At 38.5% G+C, this 24,703-nt stretch overlaps 1 protein-coding gene across 1 annotated transcript in view; it reads right to left on the reverse strand.

Moving 5' to 3' along the window:
- Nucleotides 1-24,703, reverse strand: part of UPF2 (UPF2 regulator of nonsense mediated mRNA decay) — a 69,593-nt gene that overhangs the window by 44,509 nt on the left and 381 nt on the right. The window contains exons 2-8 of the mRNA XM_040593909.1: nt 19,210-19,589; nt 15,302-16,081; nt 10,803-10,963; nt 9,605-9,802; nt 7,605-7,754; nt 867-970; nt 261-346 (exon numbers count right to left, since the gene is read on the reverse strand). Coding sequence (XP_040449843.1) covers nt 261-346; nt 867-970; nt 7,605-7,754; nt 9,605-9,802; nt 10,803-10,963; nt 15,302-16,081; nt 19,210-19,571 — 1,841 coding nt within the window. The 5' untranslated portion in view covers nt 19,572-19,589. The remainder of the gene's footprint in view (nt 1-260; nt 347-866; nt 971-7,604; nt 7,755-9,604; nt 9,803-10,802; nt 10,964-15,301; nt 16,082-19,209; nt 19,590-24,703) is intronic.

Here is a 24,703-nt window from a genome sequence, read left to right on the forward strand (position 1 = left end):
CCAGAAAATTGAAGTAATTATTAAAAGAATTTACACTGCTGTGGCAAAATATTGCGTGAATTGCTTCATCATGAATCCTAAATATTTCTTTGGGGCTCTAGCATAAATTGGTCCAGAAGTGCACATCAGTAATAAACAAATGCTACTTGGAACATACATTGGTTTTCAGTTACTTAAGCAGTTAAAAAATATACACATATATCATATGTTAAGTTAAATAACCAAAGGGTGGATCCAGCTTGGTCCAATTCAGTTCTTACCTCTGTCGAGGCACTATGAAAAGTGCTCGTACTAGTTTTCTTCTGTTCGCTTTTGTATTCATATTCATGCAAAAATCCATTGCTGCCTATAAAGAGAATAGTCAATACAGTACTTCACCTTTACTGGAGTAGGCTTTTTTAAAGCAATATAGCATGCTTTTCAAAAGCATCTTTTAGAGCTAGTGCTGTTACATGCAGCTGCTTTAAAAATAACCAGAAAGAAAAATCTTCATTTTTGTCTAGAACTGACATAGCCAGAAAACACGTCCAGTTACAGGAATACAGACTGATTCTTTAAATGAACACAAGGACAAAAGCAGCTGTAGGTAGATGAAGAGTAATTTATCAGGCAGTAATGGGAGGAAAAAAGGAAAAAGTCAAGTCTACTTCCAAAACAAACACACATGTAAGAAAATGGCCAGACTAAATCAGTATCACATGGTATTTGGGCAATGGCTGACTAAGTGAGAAAAAGAAAATATTTCCTCCAGGTTAAAAATTAATTCAGCTACCGCTAGACTCCAAAACTTCAAATCTTTATTTCTGATCTATTTGATCTAGCATTATAGCTTTTAAGAGTGGAAAAAATGAAAACTATGACTATACCTTGTCTATGAGGTCTCTGTTGACACAGTTTGGAAGCTGCTGGAGAAAAGCATCTACTATAAGTTTTAAATGAGATCCAGTACTGGCTTCTTCATCCTCTTGTTCTAACAGAGTGAAATAAACAAGCAGCACACATCTTTAAGCTATGAAATATCATGATTTACAATCACATTCCCAAAACACAATGCGTTTGTAATGATCAGTTAAACATTCATCCACAGATTCAAAAAAATAAGATAAAGATGAATACAAAAATTCATTTTTTAATGCAAAAAAAAAAAAAAATCCATTGATTGTCTATGCTGACAAAAGTCAGAAGTATCACCTTCAAAACTTGTATTTGTATTAATGAAGTTCCTTCCCTCCTAATTTATACTGTCAGCAGCAGCATCAAATATGTATACCTAGAAAACTATGGTAACTTCTTGAGGTGATAAAAGGAGGACCACAAGAAAGCCCAAACATGAAGGAAAATAATACAGGAATGAAAAACCCCAAACACCTTAATGCAACTGAAGATTCTACTTTTTTATGTATGTTTGCTCTGCAGGAGGAATAGAATTTTTGATCAAAAATGTCCACTCAGATCATTCTTTCATCCGGTATGCTCTTGACATCTTTTCACTTGAGGCTCTAAAAGCTAGAGGCCAACCTAATTCCTTCAGCTTACAGAAACAAGAGTATAGAACCATAAAGCAACAAGAAGGGAGGGTTGATCATGTAGCAATTGCAAGGCAAGTGACAACTTGTTTTTCAAGCAAATGCTTCTGTGTAATTAGCAACATGGGGAGTAGTGACAGTGACCTGTACCTACTGACTGAGTCAATAACACTACTCAGGTAGAAGACTGCAGGCCAACTCTACCACTGAAATCCAGATTTTCTAACATTAACTGTAAAGATCTCACCAAACCAATCCCCCTAGTTACCCTCCAATTGGAAAACCGTAGTATGCCTCAAAAAATGTCCAGATTTTACCAGAGAGGCATTTAGTTTGCTCTATAGCACAACACAGGTCAAAACAATGAATTATAACACAAACACTCAGAAAGAACCCTTCCTCAGCCAAAGGAACACTAAAGAACACTACTTCCTGAAATAAGGATCATCATGAAGCTTGGTTTTCTTTCAGTTTGAGGATGGTCAGTAGTAACAGAAGTACCTAAGACATATGTGAAAGGAAAACAGGCACAGACTTCAGAGGAGAATATGGTGGTGGTGGTCGAAATCACACTCAAATAAACTACAAAATACCCAACACCTGGTGAAGTCACTATGTCTTTACAGACTACACAGTAAGAAAAACCAGCATGAGAACACCCATTCCTTTTTCAAGTTACTGAAAGGCAAAGAGATAACAAAGATGCTACACTGTAGGACTATTTTTTTTCTTTTTCTTGTTTTTGTAAACTGCTAGGGGCAGGGGTTGAGCTTAGGTAGACAAATGCTAAGCACTGCTCCAAGGAACACTGCCAGCTTCCCAGTCTTGAAGGTACTAGAGATTAAAGCAGACAACATTTCCTCCTCTCCGGCACAGGCAACTAGAAGTTGGAAGAACAAGAAAGAAGGGTTCATTAAGAAAGGCAGAAAAAAGGAAGGTGTTCCAGGTGGCTCAGACAAAAGACTACCACAAAGTTTTAAATGCTAATGGAACCCTGACTCTCATCATCCATCTAAGCAGAGCTGGAGTTCACTAGGATGCATGCAACAGCTCAAGCCAGATAATTTTTACTAGCAAGTCTTGGTTTAAGGCATTTTTCCATCTAGATATTTATAGGCACACTTCAGAACATTCTTTTATCTTCCCCTTTTTCCCTCAGAGCAATTAGTTGTCTCACCTCAATCTTCTACTCAAACTGACTCAATGCTCTTGAAATAAATTAAAAAAAATAAGTCTTTGACAATTCAGTCACTTTCCAAGACAATCTTTCAAGATGCCCCGCTACCACATTCGATCTCAACAGTTCCCAAATATAGCTATTCTTTCACTGGTCCTCTTCTTCACTGGAGGGCCACAGATATTCTTAAACCGTATTTCTAAGTATTTCTTTCTCATCGTAGTACACAGATACTTTTGAAGTGGAAAGGCTCTTTTATAGTACCTGAATCAGGTTTGGGACTTAAGATAGAAAATTAAGAATTTTACAGTGACAGGAAATGAAACAGTCGTGGCTTCCTTCTCTAAGGCAAATGACAATTCTAGGTATTTAATTCGTGCAAAAAAATCATTCATTTCTTGATTTTCACCTTGATCCTCTTGAGTTCCACCATTTCATCACCACCACATTTTTACAACGGCATTACCTCTTTTTAAATATTTACTACCAGTAGTTATGTGTAACAGTTACAGTTAGACTATTTGTAATAGTCTATCTGGGTGCAGATCAAATCATGCAGTATGATCACTGTAGAGACTGAAAGTAAATCTCTTTTCTTTTTAAACACCTTTATATTTAACCAAAAATGGATGCAACCCTGCAACTTCCAGGGAGCAGAACTGAGAAAGCATTAGAAGACACTAAGGACTTACTGAAGTCATTCTCCTGCAACGATCAGTATCAAACAATCTTCTACTTCAGCAACAACAGTTACTTGCCTTCCCCTCTCCCTACACACATACATTTTCTGAGAAAACCCTGGCTCCCTTATTGGCAACATCTTTTTTTTACTTTTTGCAAAACTCTAAACTTAGAGCAGTCTCTCTCCTAGAAAATTCACTCTGCCTGAAAGCTTCAGTCTACTTTGTACAGCATCACCCAGACAGTGGAAATAGAATTGCTTTTGTAATGCTAGTAGCTATTCCTCTGTAAGACAAATTTCTGTAATGAATCTGATGATGCAGGAGCCCTCACATTCAGATGGTATAAACCAACACCATAAGCAAATTGTTGGCTGGATCCCACTCTCTGCACAACACTCAGGCATAGTATTAAAGATCTTGTTGAATCAAAGCCTCACTAAGGAATGTGTTCAGAAGCCAGTCTCACAACTCCAAAAAATATTTCTTAATGACTATTTTTAGATTTTTCTTCAATTCCTGCTTTTCTGATAGGTTTTCTAATAGATTGCTAGCTCTCTGAACAGTGTAGTAAAATTAAAAGGATTGACTTTGAGATTCCTGTGCATTCCTGTGCGACCTGCTCTAGGTGAACCTGCTTTAGCAGGGGTGTTGGACTAGGTGATCTCCAGAGGTCCCTTCCAACCCCAACCATTCTGTGATTCTGTGACTTAATACTTCCTTCTACACATCTTCTCTGCTGCTGAACCACCTTATAAAAACTGGTGCTAGATCAATATGTATTAACATCACTCTTCATGCTTCCAGTACCCTTCATGGCTTTCACCCTGTCCATTCCTTACTTAGCATCTTTGTCTTCATTCACACAGCTTCATTTTTACCATTTTACCTTCTCTCTTAAAAATAACCTCAAAACTCACTTCTTGCAGCATGTTTTCCACCACTATTTTCCGCTCCAGTGCTATCTGCTCCCTTTCTCTTCCCTGAGCATATTGAAAACAAGAAAATTAAGATTCACTCAAAGTTAACACAATAGAGAAACAAAATAAATTAGCTGAATTCCTGGTAAGCAAATCTCTTCAACTAACTGCATCAACTTTCCTTTTACATGTCGTATCTTAAATTTAGCTAACTATAGACTCCAACCAGGGCAGACCTGCTTTAAAAACATACACTTTGGAAAACTGCCTTGTCTGCCTCGTATTTGGATGGGGGAGAAAAGACTGAAGTGACAAGTGATGCGGAAGTAACAGAAGATATGCAGTGCCCACTGTCTGACTGGACTGTCTACCCCATTTATCCTGTTTTCCCCTCTGTAATTTACTTATTTCCTCTGTCAACGAAATCTACACCCCAAGTCATCACCTTACATCAGGCTAGACAGGGCTTTGAGCAATCTGATCTAGTTGAAGATGTCCCTGCTTATTGCAGAGCGGGCAGACTGCTTTAAAGGTCCCTTACAGCCTTTCTATGATCTTAGACCCCACTATACCTCATCCATCCTCCCTTTTTATACTAAAGGCCTGTACCTCAACCTAGGAAGACACTGTTTTATGTTTGTAATAGTGTCAAAATAAAGTGGTTTCATTCTTTGCACAAAATACTATCACTAACTTACCTCAAGTACAGATGCACAAAAATTCAGTACATATGAAGAACTATTAAAGCTGTATTTTGCAGCTGCAGGACACCTAATTTTCCTGACTTCAAACTTAAGTGAATTTTACTTAAGAAAAAGGCTGAAAAAAAATCCACCATCACAGAACTTGAAACATCATCTAAATTCAGAATTTTGTTAGTTCTGTATATCTAGTACTACCAACCAGGGGTGTTCAGAATTCCATACATATCCACCAAAACAACCCAATCGTGCTTCTCTGTATGTTTCAAGTGAAGTTATCACTTACATGCTGCTAATCTGAAGCCTAGTTTTCTAGCAAAACAAGGATTTGGCAATCATACCTATTTTAATTTCCATCCTTAATTTATGAACTACTTGTCAGTATCAAAGAAATTTGATACAAGTATAGAATTCAAAGACACTAGGTTTCCACACATTTCACAAAAAATAAACTAATGAGGGAAGACAATCATGAAGCAATAGCTCTCCACCAAGAAAGAGCCTACACTGAGCCAAATGACATTACCTTCACAAAGCAGAAAGTAAAAAGCTTTCTTTAAAGGCTGGCTGTTTCATGATAAAAAACAAACCCCATTCTAACACATTTTCAATTAACCCTTGAGATGGGAGTACATTTAATGCTCAGTCAATAGCTAGTTTAAAAACAGAAGCTAGTATTGATGATTAATATTCAATATTATGGCAAAACATGCATCACCTTCCTTGTACAATCAAAAGCATGATCATCAATCCCTTCTGTGCTACCATACGGACCTCAACTGCCATTGCCCACCCGTGAGCTAGACCTACACAGAGACTGCATCATCTATTTCTGATCTCATCTGTATTCCCTCCTCACTTCTACAGGATCCCACCCTCATGTTATTTGGCTTTGTCTTTATTTTTGGAATAATCTTCATCCTCCTATCAAGTCAACAATCCCCTTAAAAAAAAGACAAGAATGAAATACCCACGTGCCTTTAGATGTCTACTGACAAAGTATTCTTGGCCTATTTAGCAGGCTATGACCAGTCCAGAAGGAACTGCTCTTTTTCCTTTTGATTCCAAGAGAACATCTATGGGTACTTCCCTTACAGCCAGCTGGAAACAAGCTTTACACTGTTTTGTTTGAGTTCTCTGACCAGAGGATAACAACTCACTGAAAGTGAACATCCTGCAATTAAAACTTAACATCTCTAACCAGCTTCATGAGCTGATGACTACTCAGAGAACACTATAAATGGAAGGGAAAATTTATTCCCAAGAGGATATGACTTTTCCCAACATGTTTGGGTAAAGAAAAGAAAAACCTAAGGAAATATTACATACAATTATCTTGACAGTTTTTCTTTCAGGAGGAGTCTGAAAAGATCTGGCTCTGGAGCTAACTTCTTTGAATCTGTGAGGTGTCACAGACCAGCATAGTCCCAAGATGAATTTCAGCTCATCTAACTTTAGGTACACAAGAGAGTCATCCAATTTAAAGATTGACATGCCCTAACCCATCTGTATTGCCACCTGAGAGAAACTTGCACTTTCAGTTGTTCAAGCTACTCAATGCCTGAACTGACAGATCCATTCACGAGCCTGATCAGATGAACCCATGCTTTAAACACTGATACACATGTCTTCGCCAGGGTCTGAACTTCTCTGCTTTCACTGTGAACCCCATGGCTTGAAGTTCTGGCTTTAACTTCCTAGCTTTTAAAGACCAATGCAGATTCAAGCAAGAGGATGATTAGATTATAAATTCACTAGATCAGGTAGGATTTTCACTTTTAAGCCACAGAATCTCCAGCCAGTCAATTCTAGATGTGATTTTTCCCGTACACACACACATTCTAAACACAGAACAAGTTTCCTGCTTCAGAAGTTAAAAGAATCTGCACTGGCCCTTGGAAATCCAAAGCAGCAAAACCGATGGGTCTTACCAACTGGGCTCAAAGAAAACTCCTCACTTGCTCCTTTATACAGCTCTCAATACCTGCTTTACCCCTATTTAGTACTACTGAAACAAAAACTTGCAATTCATAAGAAAAATTATCAAGAATCATTTTGCTGCTGTTTCCCTTAGTAAAATTAACACAGCTAGATTTTCACAGATGCCATTTGCAGCCCTTTACGCATAATTAGAGGTTAGAATTCTTAAATACTGCTGTGTAAAGCTGTAACATCAAAAGAAAAGTCTTTAATGAATAACAAGACAGAAAGGCAGAGATGAATCATAGATTTCAAGGGAAGTTAAAAACAGAAAACAATTTATTAGTACCCTAAGCACATTTGATGAAAAAATCATTTATGCATTGAAGTCTATATACTCCTTTCTAGTCACTTTTCAGACAACTGCCTCCACATTTGTTTTTAAAAGCTGTATGAGGGCAACAGTAACTTTCACTATATAAAACTCCATGTATTTTTCACTTGTAGCCGAATGTCTTGTTTTGATCGCATTTCTGACCACAATCCTAATGGTTTCTAGCAACTACTTTCATAACTAAATAAATCTCCCTGAAGTCACTCTACATACTGACTAAAAACCATCAAGCTCAAAAAATGCCACCAGGGAACAACAAAGAATTCCTAAAAACCATTCTTTTTACCTTGCTCATCAAGCAGCTTTTTTGTAAGATCTTCTGCCTCATCTCCACAGTCTAACTCCAGGGGATCATCATTAATATCCAGGTTCTCCAGCTCCAACTCCAAATCCTCACTCCCAGATGCTTCCTTGTTATCTTTGGCATCTTTTGAATCTATTTAAAAGTTCAGTAGAAATATTAAATTATTAAATATACACAGTCACGATTAGAATACAGGAAGACTCGCATTTTGTTAAGTGTCTTCATCTTGTTAAAAGGAAATGGGACAAAGAATACCAACTTCTTGAGACGACACTGTCTCATCTGTTGGGTCTCAGTGGTTTGATACCCTCCATGCAGCTTTAACTACACGCCTAAAAATTGTAAACGTTTACCTAAATTGGGGTCTGTAAAGGACTGCCAACAGTTTTTAGTGCTTTGGTTTGTTTCAAACTATACTTGGTACATCTTCATTGGATGACGTGCATACATTGAAATGGAACAAGATTTCAGAAATGTAGCAATCTAAGTCCAAAAGCGCTTAAAATGTGATTGCCAGGCCATCACATGAAAGTACAAGCAAACAAAACGTGCATACATACTGGGAAGGTCAGGTAAAAAAACATCCTCCAAAAGCCTAGTAACTGAGTATTCACAAACAGTATTCAAAAAGAGCCAGTTTCAAAGATACTAATTCTAATGCCTGCACTGCATATTCTTCATAGCTCAACTGATAACAAAATGGACAAAGCAAGGTAAACAAAAGTGTTTTACACAAAGGGAAAAAAAAAAGCAACAGCAGAACAGGAGGAAGATACTAAAGAAATCATGTGCTATGTAGAAGGTCAAATAAAAATCGTATTTTCCTTGAAAACAAATAATCTATGAATCTCTAGATGAAAATTCAGAAAGGAATCGCTAATATTTTTCTTGACAACACCAGTCCAGCATACAGCATTTTTCCAAGAGACTGCTATCTACATATTTTGCTATTCTTTCAGGCCTCCTTCAAATCTCACCTGCAGCCTACACATCATAAAAAAAGTAATTTTCAAGGCAAATAACTTTATTAAAATACTTAAATTCTTCAAACAAAAATGTGACAACTTCTAAACAGTGCACACATCATATGGAAACAGCAGATTCACAAAGCAGGCAACCTGTTTAGAATGACAGATGAGATTAGTCTGGAATGGACCTTGGTGAGGTCTCCAGTTGAACCTTCTGCTCAGAGTGGCTGAGCACTCTATTCACATCAGATTTCTCTCATATTTTTTCCAGTTGTCTTGAAAAATCCTTTAAGACAGAGATTCCAGTCTCCCTGGGCAAGCTGCTCCAACACCTAATTATCCTCACAGGGAAAGTTCAGAATTTAGAAACCAGAAAGAAGGCCATGGGCTATAAAGTTGAAATTCCATTAATACTCAGCCCTGACCTACTGCACGTGTATTAGAAAACCACGTGGCCTGTGTCTTTGCTGGCATTTCCTCAATGCCAGAACACTGCTCTTATCCAAACATGCACCTTGTTACACTTTGAGCCAGCGATGGTGAATGTAATTTTTATCCTGTTATAACTGAAAGCCTGCCAATGCCTGGCTGTGAACCTAGCGCTGCGTCAGAAATGAGGAACCACCCAGATCTTTAAATCTACTGGAATTTCGTACTGAGACAGCTACCATTAACAGTTTAGTGGAAAAAAACCAAAACAAACACTAACCATTTTTCAAAGAAGGTAAACTTTCAGGTTTCCCACAGAAAAGTTAATGTTTACTCACACTGCTTAATCTCCAATTATTTTAAATTTAAAATCCCATTACTATTACAATGCATTTTCTTTTTTTTTCTTCCTTAATACCATACCCAGATATAACCCTTATCCCACAGTTTCTTCCCTAAAAATTCATCCAAACTGGTGTACTCTTCTGATCACCACAAATTATTTCATGAGACTCATTACTTCCATCAAATTTGTATACCTGTTGGACAAGATATGTTAAAAAAATACTCATCTAAGCGTTCTACCTCTTGATTCATCTTTGCCAGATTCCTTGTTCTGGGAACATTTTTCATTATCTTTAAACAAAATTGCTGGCACAAAAGCCTTTAAGTCAATGAGATTCTCATAGAAGTTTCTAGCATCTTCATCTTCCCAGATACCCCCTTCCAGGTCATATTCTCCAGGCTTTCCTGGTGTGAAAATATCAATACCAGGTCCATGTTCTGCAAAAAGAGTGAAACCGTAAGTTATTTGCACACATTTCTGATTTCCTAATGGTAGGCCCCTTGAAAGATTAAAAACAATACTTTTAGAAACACATTAATGCATTTATTACTACTACTGTTTTCACTTAAATATTGCAATGTATAAAGTGCTTTTAACAACCCAATCTTAATACTAGATACATCAGTAAGTTATCTTAAAATTGTAAATTTGACAATGATAGAAAACACAGACAGTATCAGCGTGAAAGTCAAATCAAGCAGCACATTATGTGGTAAATTAAAAGGAAAGCTGTAACAGACTAACTCCATTAGCATAAAAAGTAATCGCTTTGAGTATGATAAACTGTACCCCATTATAGTTTAAGAACAGAAGTTTAAAAAGAATAATTTAAATTTAGAGGCATTCAATAAATACAACTTTAAGCTCAAAATCAAGAGATAAGACTAAAGGTACAGTCATCATTTCAACAACATCTCTAAATCTAAAAATTTGAGATTAAGGCACTGAATAGCTCTGCCAGCTTAATGCTGCATTTCTCCTCAGGGGGCCAGAGAGCCACCTAGTGACTCACCCGGTTTAACAATATGTTCCAGCTCATAATATCATGACCCAAAATACACTTCAAACCCATTGTTGAACAATTTTAGATTTCAAAACTCTAACACAAAGTTCTTTAAATATTAAAAAATGCATTATATTAAATGGAATGGATTAGGTTAAAAACATTTTTAGTTTTCTATTTATTCCTGTGCTACTTGAAACAAATCTAAAGAGATAGTAAGTTACCATAACTACGTGGCATATACAACAGTTAAGGTTACATGAGGTTTAATTATATTGATTAAAAAGTGTATTATTCTGTTATATCCTTAAGGGGGAAAGCCTAAATAAAAAGAAATCAGTGGAAAGCAAACATCAGAAAGGGTTTGGTTAGCTTTCCCACCACATCCAAGTGAAATCCAGCATTCTGTTTACTTGCTTTAGAAGATGGCCTACCCTCAGGTGTTGGTTTCTCCTGGGGCAGGTCAGGCATATTTTCATCCAAAAGATCAGCTAGAGATTGAGAATTTGCCAACAGCTTCTGATATGACATTGCAAACTCCTCATATTGTTTGTGTCTGTCTTCACTCAGCTCTCCCTTGGAATGAAGAATGCGCCTATAAAAATCAAAGTAAGACCATTTCTTTCTTAAAATATATTTGAGCTATGCTGAACCACTACCAATTTCTCTGAGCAAAGCTAACCTTCCCTCTTCAAGGTAACTGTGAGAATTCTAGTTTAGATCACAATAGCAAAAGTTTGAGCAATTCTGGTTTTTTTCCAACCAACCATACAGAACTACTGATTTTGGTATCATTGCGGATAGTACAGTCAACAGAAGCTCTAACTTCAAAGTCCAAAGAGAAAGGCTAACTTATTTTTTTGCCATGATTATCCTGTTACAGTCTTGCACTATGAAAAGACTTCTGTAGTAAATTAAAACATTCAACTTACATGAAAGCTGGATAAAAGTTGCTTTGCATCTGTAACAATATATTTCCACATTGTTCAAACAATTAAGTGGGCAATCATTGCCAGGAGGCTCAAAAAAGTTGCATGTTAAAACAAGTCCATTAACTCTCTAACAAACCAAGTTATGTCAAGACCATCAGTCCAAATTAAGAGCAGTTACATTTATTTTTTCATTTGCTCTTTGTTTTCTTTTATGAAACTATCCATACTTAAATTAACGTTTGTAAAATGGAAATCTGTTGTCAAAAGCAACTTGCATTTGAAGGAACGTAATCACTGCTTACAAGTACACAATAAAGCAGTTTCAGAATGATATGCAAAACAGTACAACTCAATGTTCTTTACCAAATTACAATTAAGACCATGTTGGATTTTAGACAAGACAAAAAAAATAATCAAGAACTTTCAGTAGTTTGAACCAAACATACAGAACAAAGTAGTCTCTGCTAGTACAAAGCTTGCCACAGAAGACTGATGAAAGACTGTCATTCTGCATTTTAAGTTAACTAAGAATAAGCTCATTGCTCATTAGCAATGTTCTAGTTTGTCTTCAGATAGGGCTCCCGAGAAGTGCATTTTCCCCTCTGTGGCAGGATCTACTCTGCATGAACCATTCTTATATGGACAAGGCACAGTCAGTTCTTTACCAGTAAGGGACACACTCTGGACCAACGGAGCTGTCTGGGGGCCTACCACAGCAAAGATACAAACGGACTCAGATCAAATGTGGACGTTCAAAGGGAAGCTGACAGAATGAGCTTGCCTTAGCAAGTTTCCAATTTGTTTTACAGTAATTTGGATAATGGTAGTAACATCAGACTGACTAGCTGTGACCACTGACAACACACAATGAGATGAAAGAATCAGAAGATAAAAGTTTGAAAAAAGGTGCAATGTCATAATTCCTAAAGCAGGTTGTATCATTACATAATTAATAGGCTTTCATTAAGCAGTAAGTATACAATCATATTCTTGCCAAAATACCCTAACAATTTATGGCATGAAAATTCCAAAGCGGTCTAAACAACATTGAGGGATATCAATCTTAGCTCTTCTCAGTTCCAGGTTAATTGTAAAATGAAGGTCATTTTTGTACACAACACATTCACAGGGCGAGCAACAAAATCCTTAATATCTGCTCAGAACCAAAACTTGACATAAATATCTTGCTAGAGGGCAAGAAGCAGTAACACTAGCAGAAGTTCTATTTCTTGTCCCTTTTACAAAACCACACATACATAACATGTATTACCTGCTCCTGCAAATTAGAGCAAAAAAACCAAAAAAAATTAAATAATCACTGAAAATTTCTCAAGTGCAGTAGTTCAGTTTGGATTCAGGAAACATGTTAAGTGCCAATTCATAGCCTTTCCATAGAGACAGCTATCCATTAGGTACCTATTTTAAGTTTACAATATACCAGCAGTGTCAAACACGAGCACAGAAGCTCCATGCTATTATTAAAAAAAGCAAAGTGCTGTAACAACAGTACAGTAGTTCCAGTTCTTAGTTTCAGTTCCCAGAAGACAAGTATTAACAAATTCAGGCAAGTTAAAACCTACTAAGTAAACTTCTAAAAGCACAATTAATTTTTGAATACAATTAAAAGTACAGCACACAGCACTTATCTTACTTTATGTCTCTTCAGAATTTCATGAAGTCTCACAGCGCAAGTTCAGCAGTTCTTAAAAACATCCTTAATTTAGATAAAAGAAGTTTCTTCTGTATCTAACTCTTGTTTTCGAAAACTCACGCTAGAATTTGGGAATCAAGTTGTTTCCTTCCAATGACCCAGCCTGCACAGATTTTCCTGTGCCCTTAGCTGGGTAACCAAACAACCTTCTACTTAAGGTAGTTTTCTTCATTATGCACTTGCAGAAAACCTTGTGTCTAATAATGTTTTAATTTTACTTAAATGATTCAGCAGGCAACACAGTATTAAAGCACTGTTAAGGTTAGTATATTAATTTCCAACTAACTCAACCAATCTATACAGCTTGAGTTATGTCACACTCACTCTGTTGACACAGACAAATTCAAGAGGTATTTACCTGACAAACTATCATAACCTAAACATATGACACTATTGATGTACAAGAAGGAACAGTCTGCTGCCTGTTCACCTCATTGGTTCTGGAATAACAGTGGGAATAAAAGCTGTTGCTCTCTACAAAGTGGATCAGGTTTCAAATATAGACGACTTTTTTCTGGTAAAGATCATTGCTTTTCTAAAAACAAAAAACCCCCAAACAAACAGAAACAGAAAAAAAACCCACAAAACACAAAGCTACAACCTCCCTGCCCCCCCCAAAGAAAACCCAACCCAAAAGCAAGCAGCCAACCAACCACACAATCCCCTCTCACAAAATCCAAAATTTAAGAAGATTTCTGTAGTATTCACAGACTTCTTAGTACGACAGTTTCTATTTTTGACTTCATGCCTTGCACCTCCATAGCATGCAAATGACAGGCACCTCTCTGTTACAGACATGCTGTAAGCAAATAAAATTAAGCTGGAAAGTTTTTTGATGTCTTGTTTCTTTAACAAAACTTATTCCCCAACTTTTATTAAGCAGTTAAAATACACACTTTACAGTTCAGGTAAATAATAAACTTATTCCAGTGATAAATTATAGTTCTTCATATTTCTTCCCCAAAACAAAGCTTTGCACCCAAGTTCATAGGTGTAATTCAGATAATAAGGTGCATAAAGAGGTCTCTAGTCTGATCTACTCAAAGCAGGCTCAATGATGAGAACAGACCAGGCTGCTCAGAGCTCTATCCAGTCATTTTTATTTAAAGCATATTTCCCTTTCCCGTATCACTTAGGTTCTTTCGTCTTCACAGTTTCTTAGCATTCTTCATATCTCTGGGATTTTTTTCACTTTATTTCCTATCATACAGTCTTTGTAACACTCACTCATTGAAATCCCAGAACCAATTGTAACTGTGAAAGTATAAAAGTTTATATTCATCAACTTTTAAAAAATAATAACTAATAACACACTTTAAAGTAATAAGGTACTTCTGCAAGTTAACAGTAGTTCAAAAGTCAGTTTATAGTCCTGTGAAATAAAACGCCTAGCTGACCAAGACCTGGTGGGATTGCAGCACAATACCACCAGCACAATGGATCCAAGTTGAAAGCCTTGGTTTACGAACATCAAAATTTAATGTATTCTAAGCATACATTTGGCTCTGGATGTTCAGCCTCCTAGTCGAAACCTGTGCCTACACACAATAACACATTCATTTCTCTCTGCCTGAAGTGCTTCCAAAAGGTTTTAAAATGACTGCGTTTTAAGACCAGCAGCTGGGTTTAGGCTGTCTCCAATAATGACAACTCAGGATGCTCTGAAGAAAAGCAAACAATTACTAAACAATGTGAACATGGTAGAAATTAAATTATTCAGATTCCAATGCTGTGTATATCCAGACCCTTCAATATTAGTACTTCATATAGACATTTAAGAGGATTTGAATCAAATTGTCTATACCCTCCTACATTTTAATATATAAAATTTGCCCACATTAAAGTGTAAGGGATACCTTGTTAATCTAACCTAATTTTTCCTCCATACTGATAGGCTAAAAGAAAAAAAGTAAACAAGCCAAAGCCATTGTGGCACATGCTCCATTAGGTACATGTGGGTGGAAAGGGAGAAATCAGATTGTGCCAAAGGGAAAAGGACAGTACCAGCTGGGAAGTACAAGCTGCTAAGGGAGCATCACCAAAGTAACAGATTTAAGAGAATTAAAGCAAAAGGTAAACCTCTGTTTTCTTTAGATATGCAGAGTCTGTTTTGGTTTTGCTTTTTAAATATTCAGAGAATATCTAAAACTTTTTTTTCATAAATTGCAGAATATACTTATCGTCTACACATCACCAACAGACTTTGTTTATAAATACTGCAAGAAATCTAGGCATTTCATAAATAAAACTATTTTTTCTCCATAAATAAAAAGCAACATTCAAGTGTCACCTGTTTTGTCTTTCAATATTTTGTAGCTCCCTGTGGTCCCTTTTCAGGTGTTTGGTCAAAGATGTAAAGTATTCCTTCAACAAATTCTGGAAAGGCTGTTGTTTCTCTGGGCTAATGATCTCACTAGGAGGAAAGCTCAGGTTAAACTTCTCTGCAACAGTTTTTACTTTCCTTGGTACCAAACCGGCAATGTCGTCTCCACAGTGCCGACAAAAGCTGATAACCACAGAAACATGAGTGTGGGATTCTCGATCAGCGTTAATAATATTTTTAAGCTGCTCATAGATTAAAGACAGACCTTCCTTGTCAGTGAAAATCCCAACTATTGTCAATTCTGCAATGAAACGCAAATCAGTTCTTAACTTGGTAATGTTGGGAGTCTTCTCTTCCTTCCTTGCTTCGAAATGTTTTTTCCAAGCCTGAAGTAATGAAGGAGCAAAATCAGCATAGCGCTGGTGAAAGAGAGAACACAAGTGCACAGCACAGTTCACATCTGATATTTTCAGTTTGGCTTCCACAATAGAAGCTACTGCTTCTGCAATGTATTTGCTTAAATTCAGGCTATTAAAGTCATGGGACAAGGAGTCCCTTTGTTGCTCTGTAATGGTTTTTAACTTCTTAACAAAAGCTGTGTTCTTCTTCAGACTAGAATCCAGTCTGCTGAAGAAGTTTTCCTCAGGGCGATTGTCTGGTGCATTCTGGTTTTTGCTGCGAAGCTCTTTTCTTGCCTGATGGCGCTCCCAAGCCTCCTGATGGAGCTGATGTGCTTCCTCTTTTTCCCTAAGAGAAATAAAAATTAGTCATTTTCTTACAGAGCTTTACTTTAACCAGGTTAACAGTTCAAAGAAAAAAAAATCATAGTTGGAAACCCTCCAGTAGTTCTAACAAGTTAATCATAGAAAGCTGAAGCATCTGCTTCATAAACTCAGTTTAAACTTCTTGCTGCAAAAGGCAAGCACTACTTGTAACAAAATGAAATTTATCAAATGTTTCTATGCAGAACATATTAATCCCAACAGACTTCAAAAATATAAACCTAAAACTCCATTTACTTCCCAGGAAGAGATTACATTCTTACAGAAGAGGACAACCACCTTTCAATAGGTTACTGTATTACACAGTTAAGGGAAATCTTTTATTCCCAGACTACTGAAATTACACAGAAAATTTTAAATAGGTTAAATACATCTGTCCCAGCTAGAATTTGGCAATGACATTGCCTGAGTCTTAGGAAACACAAGAACGTCTGAAATCTTGCCTTTATTGGTCTAAAGAGGCCATCTTCAACCCCGTAGTACCTTTTGATAACATGCTAAGAAACACTGTCTTAGTAGTATCACATTAAACCGCCAGCTTACATGCTATGTTTGCCATCCAGGTATCAATCACCTATGATTGATTAAAAGAGACTACAGCCATACTTCACAGTACATTTGCTCCTGTTATGGTCTGTGGTCTGCTAGAGCCTGTTTTCCCAATTTTATGACACTAACACTCCTCTATCTTAACAGAAACTGCACTTCTCCATTTCACTCACTTTGACTAGGGTAGACTTAATTTTCTTCATAGAAGCTGATATGGGGTCATGTTTGGGATTTTTGCTGGACACAGTGCTGGTAGCAGGCGTGTTTTCATTACCACTGAGCAGCACTGACACAGAGCCAAGGCCTTTTCTGCTTCTCACACGACCCCACCAGCGGGCAGGCTGGGGGTGCACAAGAAGTTGGGAGGGGACACAGGTGGGACAGCTGACCCCCCAACTGACCAAAGGGATATTGCAGACCATACAATACCACGCTCAGCGGTATAAAGCTGGAGGAAGAAGCAGGGAAATATTTGGTGAGATGGTGTTTGTCTTCCCAAGTAACCATAACACATGACAGAGCCTGGCACTTGCTTGCCTTACTGTATATTACTCTAGTCCTTATTAGTGGCTGATTTTTGCTTTCACTGCTTGTTGTAGTGCTGTATTGCTTATCATCTCACTCTCCTGTGCCTGTGAACATTATGGTAACAGCAATGGCAATGCACCTGGGCTGGCAGATGGCCAGGGCATCACTAGTGTTTTGGTGCTGCTGTACTGGACAGGCTGGAACTCCAGTGTGAACTCAAGTCAAAAGGACCATGACCTGTGGATGAGTCCACACAGGAGCAGGATGCCCTGAAGCATCTGTGGTCGTGGATAAGTCCATACCAGAGCACATGTATCTCAGAGCATGTGCAGCCATGGTTATATCGGTGCAGCCAGTACACCTCTGAAGGGACTGTGGCCCATGGAGAATGTCACACTGGAACAGGTGCACCTCAAAGCATCTGTGGATGTGGGTAAGTCTATGCTGCAGCAGGCATACCCTTGGAGAGACCGTGGCTCACAGGTAAGTCTCCACTTGGAGCAGGTACACCCACAAGGGACAGCAGTCTGTAGGTAAGACCACACCAGAGCACAGGCAAAGGAGTTCACTGCAACATTAAGCCCAATGGTCTTGTTCACATGGACCAGGGATGGAGACAGTAGCTTTAAATCGTTGTAACCCAGGATTTGGGATGCATATTATAGGAATTACTATAGCAGAAACTACTTGTTGCTAGCCAGGCTAGGAGCAAGGGGAGGAGTTTACTGCAACGTTAAATCATACAAACTGGCCCAAATGGATCAGGGGTGGTGATTGTAATGGGAATACTTTTAAACTGTTTTCACCCATTATTTCAGTTGCATGTTACAAGAATGACTATACCAGAAACCACCCAAACTAGTGGAGGACAAGCCTTACAAGAAGCAGTGCAAGTGCAGCAGTGACCTGACCTGAGCTGGCTTCGGTGCCCAACACCTCTATGCAACACACCACCTCTCCTGTCCTGAGTGACCACCATAACAGATGGAACACAAAGTCATGGACAAAGTGGACTCAATGGACATTTTGTGGACTTTTGTAGACATTTTATAGGGGTCATATAAAGACTAAGGGAATGACATCTATGTATTACATCAAAGGACAGGAGAGAGGGTGGTAGTTAATGATGTTCTAATGGATAGTGTGACCTTAGCATGATGTAAATAGTATGGAATAAGGGCAGGAGAAGGTGCTGGTTTGGGCTGGGGTAGAGTTAATTTTCTTCATAGGAGCTGGCATGTGGTTGTGTTTCACATTTGTGTTGGAAACCGTGCTGATAACACAGTGGTGTTTTCCTTATTGCTGGGCAGCGCTTACACAGTATCAAGGCCTTTTCTGCTCCTCATCCCACCCCACCAGCAAGTCGGCTGGGGGGCACAAGGACTTGGGAGGGGACACAGCCAGGACAGCTGGCCCCAACTGACCAAAGGGATATTCCATACCATATGACATCATGCTCAGCATATAAAGCTGGAGGAAGAATTAGAAAGGGGAAGACATTCGGAGTGATGGCGCTTGTCTTCCCCAGTAACCATCACGTGTGGTGAAGCCCTGCTTTCCTGGAGATGGCTGAACACCTGTCTGCCCATGGGAAGTGGTGAATGAATTCCTTGCTTTGCTTACAGACGTGGCTTTTGCTAACTTTACCTCAACCCGCAAGCTTTCTCACTTCTACTCTTCTGATTCTCCCCCCCATCGCACTGTGAAGGGAGTGAGCGAGCAGCTGTGAAGGGCTTAGTTGTCAGCTGGGGTTAAACCACAACATTTATTCAAGCATAATTGTGCATTACATGGTCATCACATGGAAAATACTATCAAAACCCCATATTAGAGACTAAAGTAACAGATGTTAGAGGTGAAAACCCAAAACTATGTAGGAGTTACAAAGCATACCCAGCTAGCCATGTAAAACACTACATAAGTAACTCAAACAGTTAACCTTTTATAATTCTGCCCACAATCCTGACAGCAGGACTACAGCATTTGGCACAATTAAGCCCTTAAAAGACAACTTACTTCAGTTGAGCAGCTGCTTCTTCTTGTTTCTTTTTCTCTTCCTCCTCTTGTTTCTTTCTCTCCTCCTCTTCAAGTTTCTTTTTTTCTTCTTCTTCTTTCTTCTTTTGCTCTTCTTCTGCCTTTACTTTATCCTCTTCTTTCTTCTTCCGCTCCTTGTCTTCCTTTTTTCTTTTATCTTCTTCCAGTTTTTTCTTTTTATCTTCTGGAACCTTTAAAGTCTCTCTCTTCATGCCAACTTTGACATCTTCTTTCGGCTTCTCCCTGGTGCTTACTGGTCGCCTTTCACTAAATTCTTTTTCTTTATTATTTAATGTAGATTCTTTTTCATCCATATTTGCTGGCTTTTTCCGCTCAGCTGGCATTGTGTTACCCAGGGAAGTCTGGAGAATCACAAGAAAATAAATACTTTTAGCTTGTTGATGTATTAGCCATTTCCACAGACCACCCATGCTCACTTAGTTCTTAACTAAGTAAGATAACTCACAAATGCCTCACCAGAATAAAATACAGCTTTAAAGCAAGTTTTATTGAACTAAGGAATGGACCTAACAACAGGTAAAATCTAATGATTTTGTTATGGCATTATACTGCAAAATTGTCTTCAACAAGACTTGTGAAGTAAAAGCATTTGAAGTTTTGACAACCAGAGGAATACAAAACTTTTTAACAAACTGAAGCCCATCTGGAAAAAAATAATATCCAAGACTGACAAAAGCAAAGTATTCCCAATTTTAAAATAAGTATTTGATTCATCAGCATGCACCTGCACCTCACTGACCTTTCCACACATCTCCTAAGCATACTCCCCCTTCCAGAACCTCTACTTAGGATCACAGGATAACTAGATAGATAAGACCTCAAGTGCGTCCATCTCCTGCTCAAAGCAGGGTCAGCTATGAGGTCAGAGAAGATCGCTCTAGGCTCCAGTCTTTAAAACTGCCAAGGATGCAGACTGCACAACCTCTCCAGCCAACTTATTCCAATACCTGACTGTCCTCATTGTGCAAAGGCATCATCTTGCCCTCTCTTTCTCAGCTTGAGAAGATTTCCCCAGTCTTCTCAAGCACTCTTCCCCATAGCACAAGCACCAGCTGGAAGAACATGCTGTGCTAAGATGTACACACAAACCTCCCTGCCAGCAGAACAAATGGAAGTAACAGAAAAACAACAATTAGCAAGCATTATCAATGGCTCCGATTTGTATTTCTTTCTACTCAACCAATGCTATTCTGGAGACTCATAGGAACTTCAGCATCTTTGGGGTTTCTAGCCCTCTAAGCTTTAGTTTCATTTGACTAAGGATACAAAAGATAACATATAGTGAACAAGGGTAGAATCACAGAATAGCTTGGATGGGAAGGAAACTGTGGAGGCCCCCTAGTACAAGCCCTTGCTCAAAACAAGGTCAAATCAGATCAGGGACTTAGCTATCCAAGTTTTGAGTATCTCCAAGGACAAAGATGCTTCGGTCCCCTCTGGGCCCCTGTTCCAGTGCCTGGATAACCACACTGTGAAAAAGCTTTTCCTAATGCCATCCTGGAATTTGCTATGCCCCGTTTTATGTCTATTTCTTTTCATCTTATCCCTGTACAACTTTGAGAAGAACCACCCAGCTCCATCTTCTCTTTAACTCTCCCGTTAGGTTGTTGTAAGCAGTAGCAAGACTTTCCTCTCTCTTCTTACAGATTAAGAAACCCAGTTCTCTCAGACCCTCTTCAGAGACGTCCTTCAGCCCCTAATGACCTTGGTGGCCCTCCAGTGAACTTGCTCCAGCATGTCAATGCCGTTCTTGGAACTGAGAGTGCACAGCTGGATGTGGTGTCTAAATTTGTTTTGCTAAGCACTAAACAGAGGGAAAGACTCACCTTCCTCAACCAGCTGGGTAACTTGTTACTACAGTCTAGAATGCAGCTGGCCTTAATGCAAAGCATTCTGCTGACTCATGTCCAGGATCAGATCGGGCTGGACAGGACTGAAAGAGGCACCTAGAATCACCTAAGCCTTATTTACTTCAGGTTAAACTAACTTCTTAAAACAAAAATTAATTTTCACATATTTACGTGCTTCCATTTAAGCACATACATAGGCAGGACTGATGGGACACATTGCGAGTGATACCTCCTAAATAGTTTTTTATTAGTAACACCAGTTTGATTCCCTATTACCACCCCTACTTTTGCCTTTCTCACATTTTACTCAGACTGGACAATGAAAATATGCTAGATTCACATGGATAATGAGACACTTGCATTCCAATGTAGAGTGCTTCTAGTATTATTTTTAACTATTTTTGAAAGATATTTATAAGTAAGACATCACGCTAAAGAAAACCTCTGTTTCTAACTAAGTATTCCACCTTCCCCCACCACCTCTCAATAAAATGACTTGTATACTATTCCATAAGGAACGCTGTGCTACAGTTTTTTATATGCTTGTCCAGGTCCTCTCAAGAAAAAACTGTTTACAAAAGTCCACAGTATATTCAGAAATGGGCAATGACAACTTCCCAATGGAGAACCTATTTGGGGCTTGGCCTCTCTGGCAGCAAGCGGCAACAGCGCCAATGAAGAAATATTTGTTCTGACACCAACTTACAGAAGTGAGACCAATCAAATCAGCATTGCTTAAACAAGTACTAGCAAATGTGGCTCCCTAACACATGCCTACAACTAAAAGGTTTCACAGTTCAGCATAATCTGAACTCCTTAAATTTCACAAACACTGATCTACATCATCTTAAAACAGCATTATTACGCAATGAGTACTTAACCAAGAGGGGGAAATCAACAAAACCCAAACAACTAAGCATCGCTCCCAAACCCCTTCATATTAGAGGTCTAAACTAATTTTTGTGCCCTGTAGGGCAGTTAAGTGGGACCTGCTCCTCACACATTCATCTGAGGGATGCAAATCCTCTACAAGTCCTGTTTTGAATTCAACGTAACTATTTATTAATCTTTTCTCACTACAAATGCACGTTGGAAATTCCATCACTTTGAGACAGCTAAAGCATCTCTCCCACCATTTTTAAGAAAAGCGTTTTGAAAGGGAAGCTTTTAGCATTTAAACATCACCATAATGTCCTACTACTAAGATTAGGTCCATTAGAACATTGCGTAAGACTCTCCAATAATTGTATCAAAATGTTTTTCACCAAGAAGCCTATTAAACAAAAAGAACAGAGTAACACATTCATTAAAAAGAAATTTAGATTCCAGAAGATAACAACTTGGGAGCCAAGTTTAAAAGGAAAACATTGGGAAAAAATGTTTTCTTGATTAAAGACATGCTGGAAAGGCAAGTCACAATTCCAATACTCTGGCTTTTATCTTTGTCCCCCACCTGTTGTCAGTAGGGCAATTCAATTAATTTGTAAAACAAAAAAAACAAAACAAACCACAAAAAAAGATATGCAGCTACACATGTAACTTTTATTGCAGTCGCTTACAAAAATCATCACAGTTCTCAAACCCTTATTAAATTTAGGAACTCAGATTTCTGTTTTAAAGACATATCTGACATTTGGCTTGTACAAAAGCAAAATAGTGAAGATAGGATAAAAAGAAAAGGGATGGAACATAATAGGATACATTGTCATCTTGGCCACAAGGCAGCATTATCCACTTTTCCCTACGAACACTGACTACCAAAATAATCCCAACAATCTATTTTACAATAGATTTCTGTCCTGTATCACGTATCTTACAATACTCCTTACTACCTGCTATGTACATAGCTGCTTATCTCACACTTCTGATCATACTGCCAGCTCATTTATGCCTAACAGCCACTGATGGCAGGAGGCAGGCAGTGCGGCTGCTGCCTCCAAGCTACACACAGACTGATTCAGCGGTCAGTGCGAGTGCCAGCAACAGCACAGACAGAACAGAACTGTCCACTGAGCATATGCTATCACCCTTCCCTCAGCAAGAACGGTAATGTAGCCGTTGTTGCTTTTCCTCAGCTGCCTGCTCTCCCAAGACCTGTAGAATGTTTATACCTTCAAAATATCTACCTAATTTGACTGAAACTGGCTGAAAGGTTCAAAAGTTGCAGGAAGCAAAGAAAAATGGAGAGAGACAGGTAGCAGGCTAGCCTGGCTCTCATTTCCACAGGAAATAAGGCTGAAGATAAACACTTTGGTCCAGATTAAGAGAATGGCAAGAAATCAGTAAGAAAAAGTTAACCATTAAGAGAATTTCTATTTAATACCTAATGTTTATGTGAATGTACTGATGAAAAGACAAAATAATGACATGAACTTCATAAGCAGATAAATCAAAAGAACCGGTGCTCACAACTGAAAATCAGAAAGAACAGAGAAGACAGATACAAGACAAGCATCCGTGTGCTTCTTGACTCTTGACAGTCCATTTCTGTAGTGACATTTAGAAGCTTTAATACTCTATCTTCTTCGTTTCATCACTTACAGATGCTATTTTTCAAGAGAAAACCATTTCCCTTAATTTTTCTATTATTTGACATACCTTAACTCACTCCTAATTAAGAATTTTTTTATTGTACCCGAATTTCTACTTAGTTTTTTTTCATGCTAATCCTGCTATTTGAAAAAAAGCAATGGGACTGAGCTCATGATACTGTAGGCTCAGAAACTTCAGAAATAAGTCTTGAAATATGCAGACAACATTTAAGAACAAGAATCTATGTACTTACTCTCAAGGAAACCAAAGATTCATATAAGGTATTCAGCATCACTAACTCATTCACCATTCAGAACATATGGATAAACAGCAACACCCTGGCCTGATACACTTAAACCCTCTCAAATCCGTAAGAACAGCCTACTGTCACAGACTGCACTACCATGAACCAGAACCTCAATCCTTACAAACACTAGTTGGGAGGGGGAAGGAATACAGCTTTATTAAATAAAGCATACAGAGATTTTTTTCACACTCTTTTTTACTGCTGCTGGAAATTTATCACATAACCATTCCTTTATGCAGCTACTCTATCACAAAAGAGATAAAGGAGGTGAAAGAATGTAAGTAAGACATCCCAGTCCTGACCATGTGAAAAAACTTCAGAGAGGAACAAACTTTTCCACTGTTACAAATCACACCCCTCGAAAATTAAGTTTAAAGAATCGAAACGCAATTAAGGTCTCTCTTAAAGCGAGGAAAGGAAAATAAGAGAAATAGCATGGTGAATCAGAAGAAAGTAAACTTAACCACAACTTTTGAAAGGTGATAGACTGAGCAAGCCAGGCAATCACGGTGCTGAGAAGTCCCCCCTGTGCCCCGGCAGGGGAGGCAGGCCTGCCTGACCAGCCGGGCAGTTTTACTTTCGATTCCATACGTCCCGGAGAAAGTGTTTTGCTGTCACATCTGCAGGAACACGCTTTTCACTGGGAAGAGGCCTACAGACACGCCACTAAATACACGCTGAGCAGAAGACTCCTCAGCGAACAAGCCTCCCCCCTCGCTTCCTCCAGGACGCCCCTCACACGCCGACCTGCGCGCGCAGGCCCTCC

This window comes from Falco naumanni, chromosome 5, assembly GCF_017639655.2.
Source record: "Falco naumanni isolate bFalNau1 chromosome 5, bFalNau1.pat, whole genome shotgun sequence".
Classification (NCBI taxonomy): Eukaryota; Metazoa; Chordata; class Aves; order Falconiformes; family Falconidae; genus Falco; species Falco naumanni.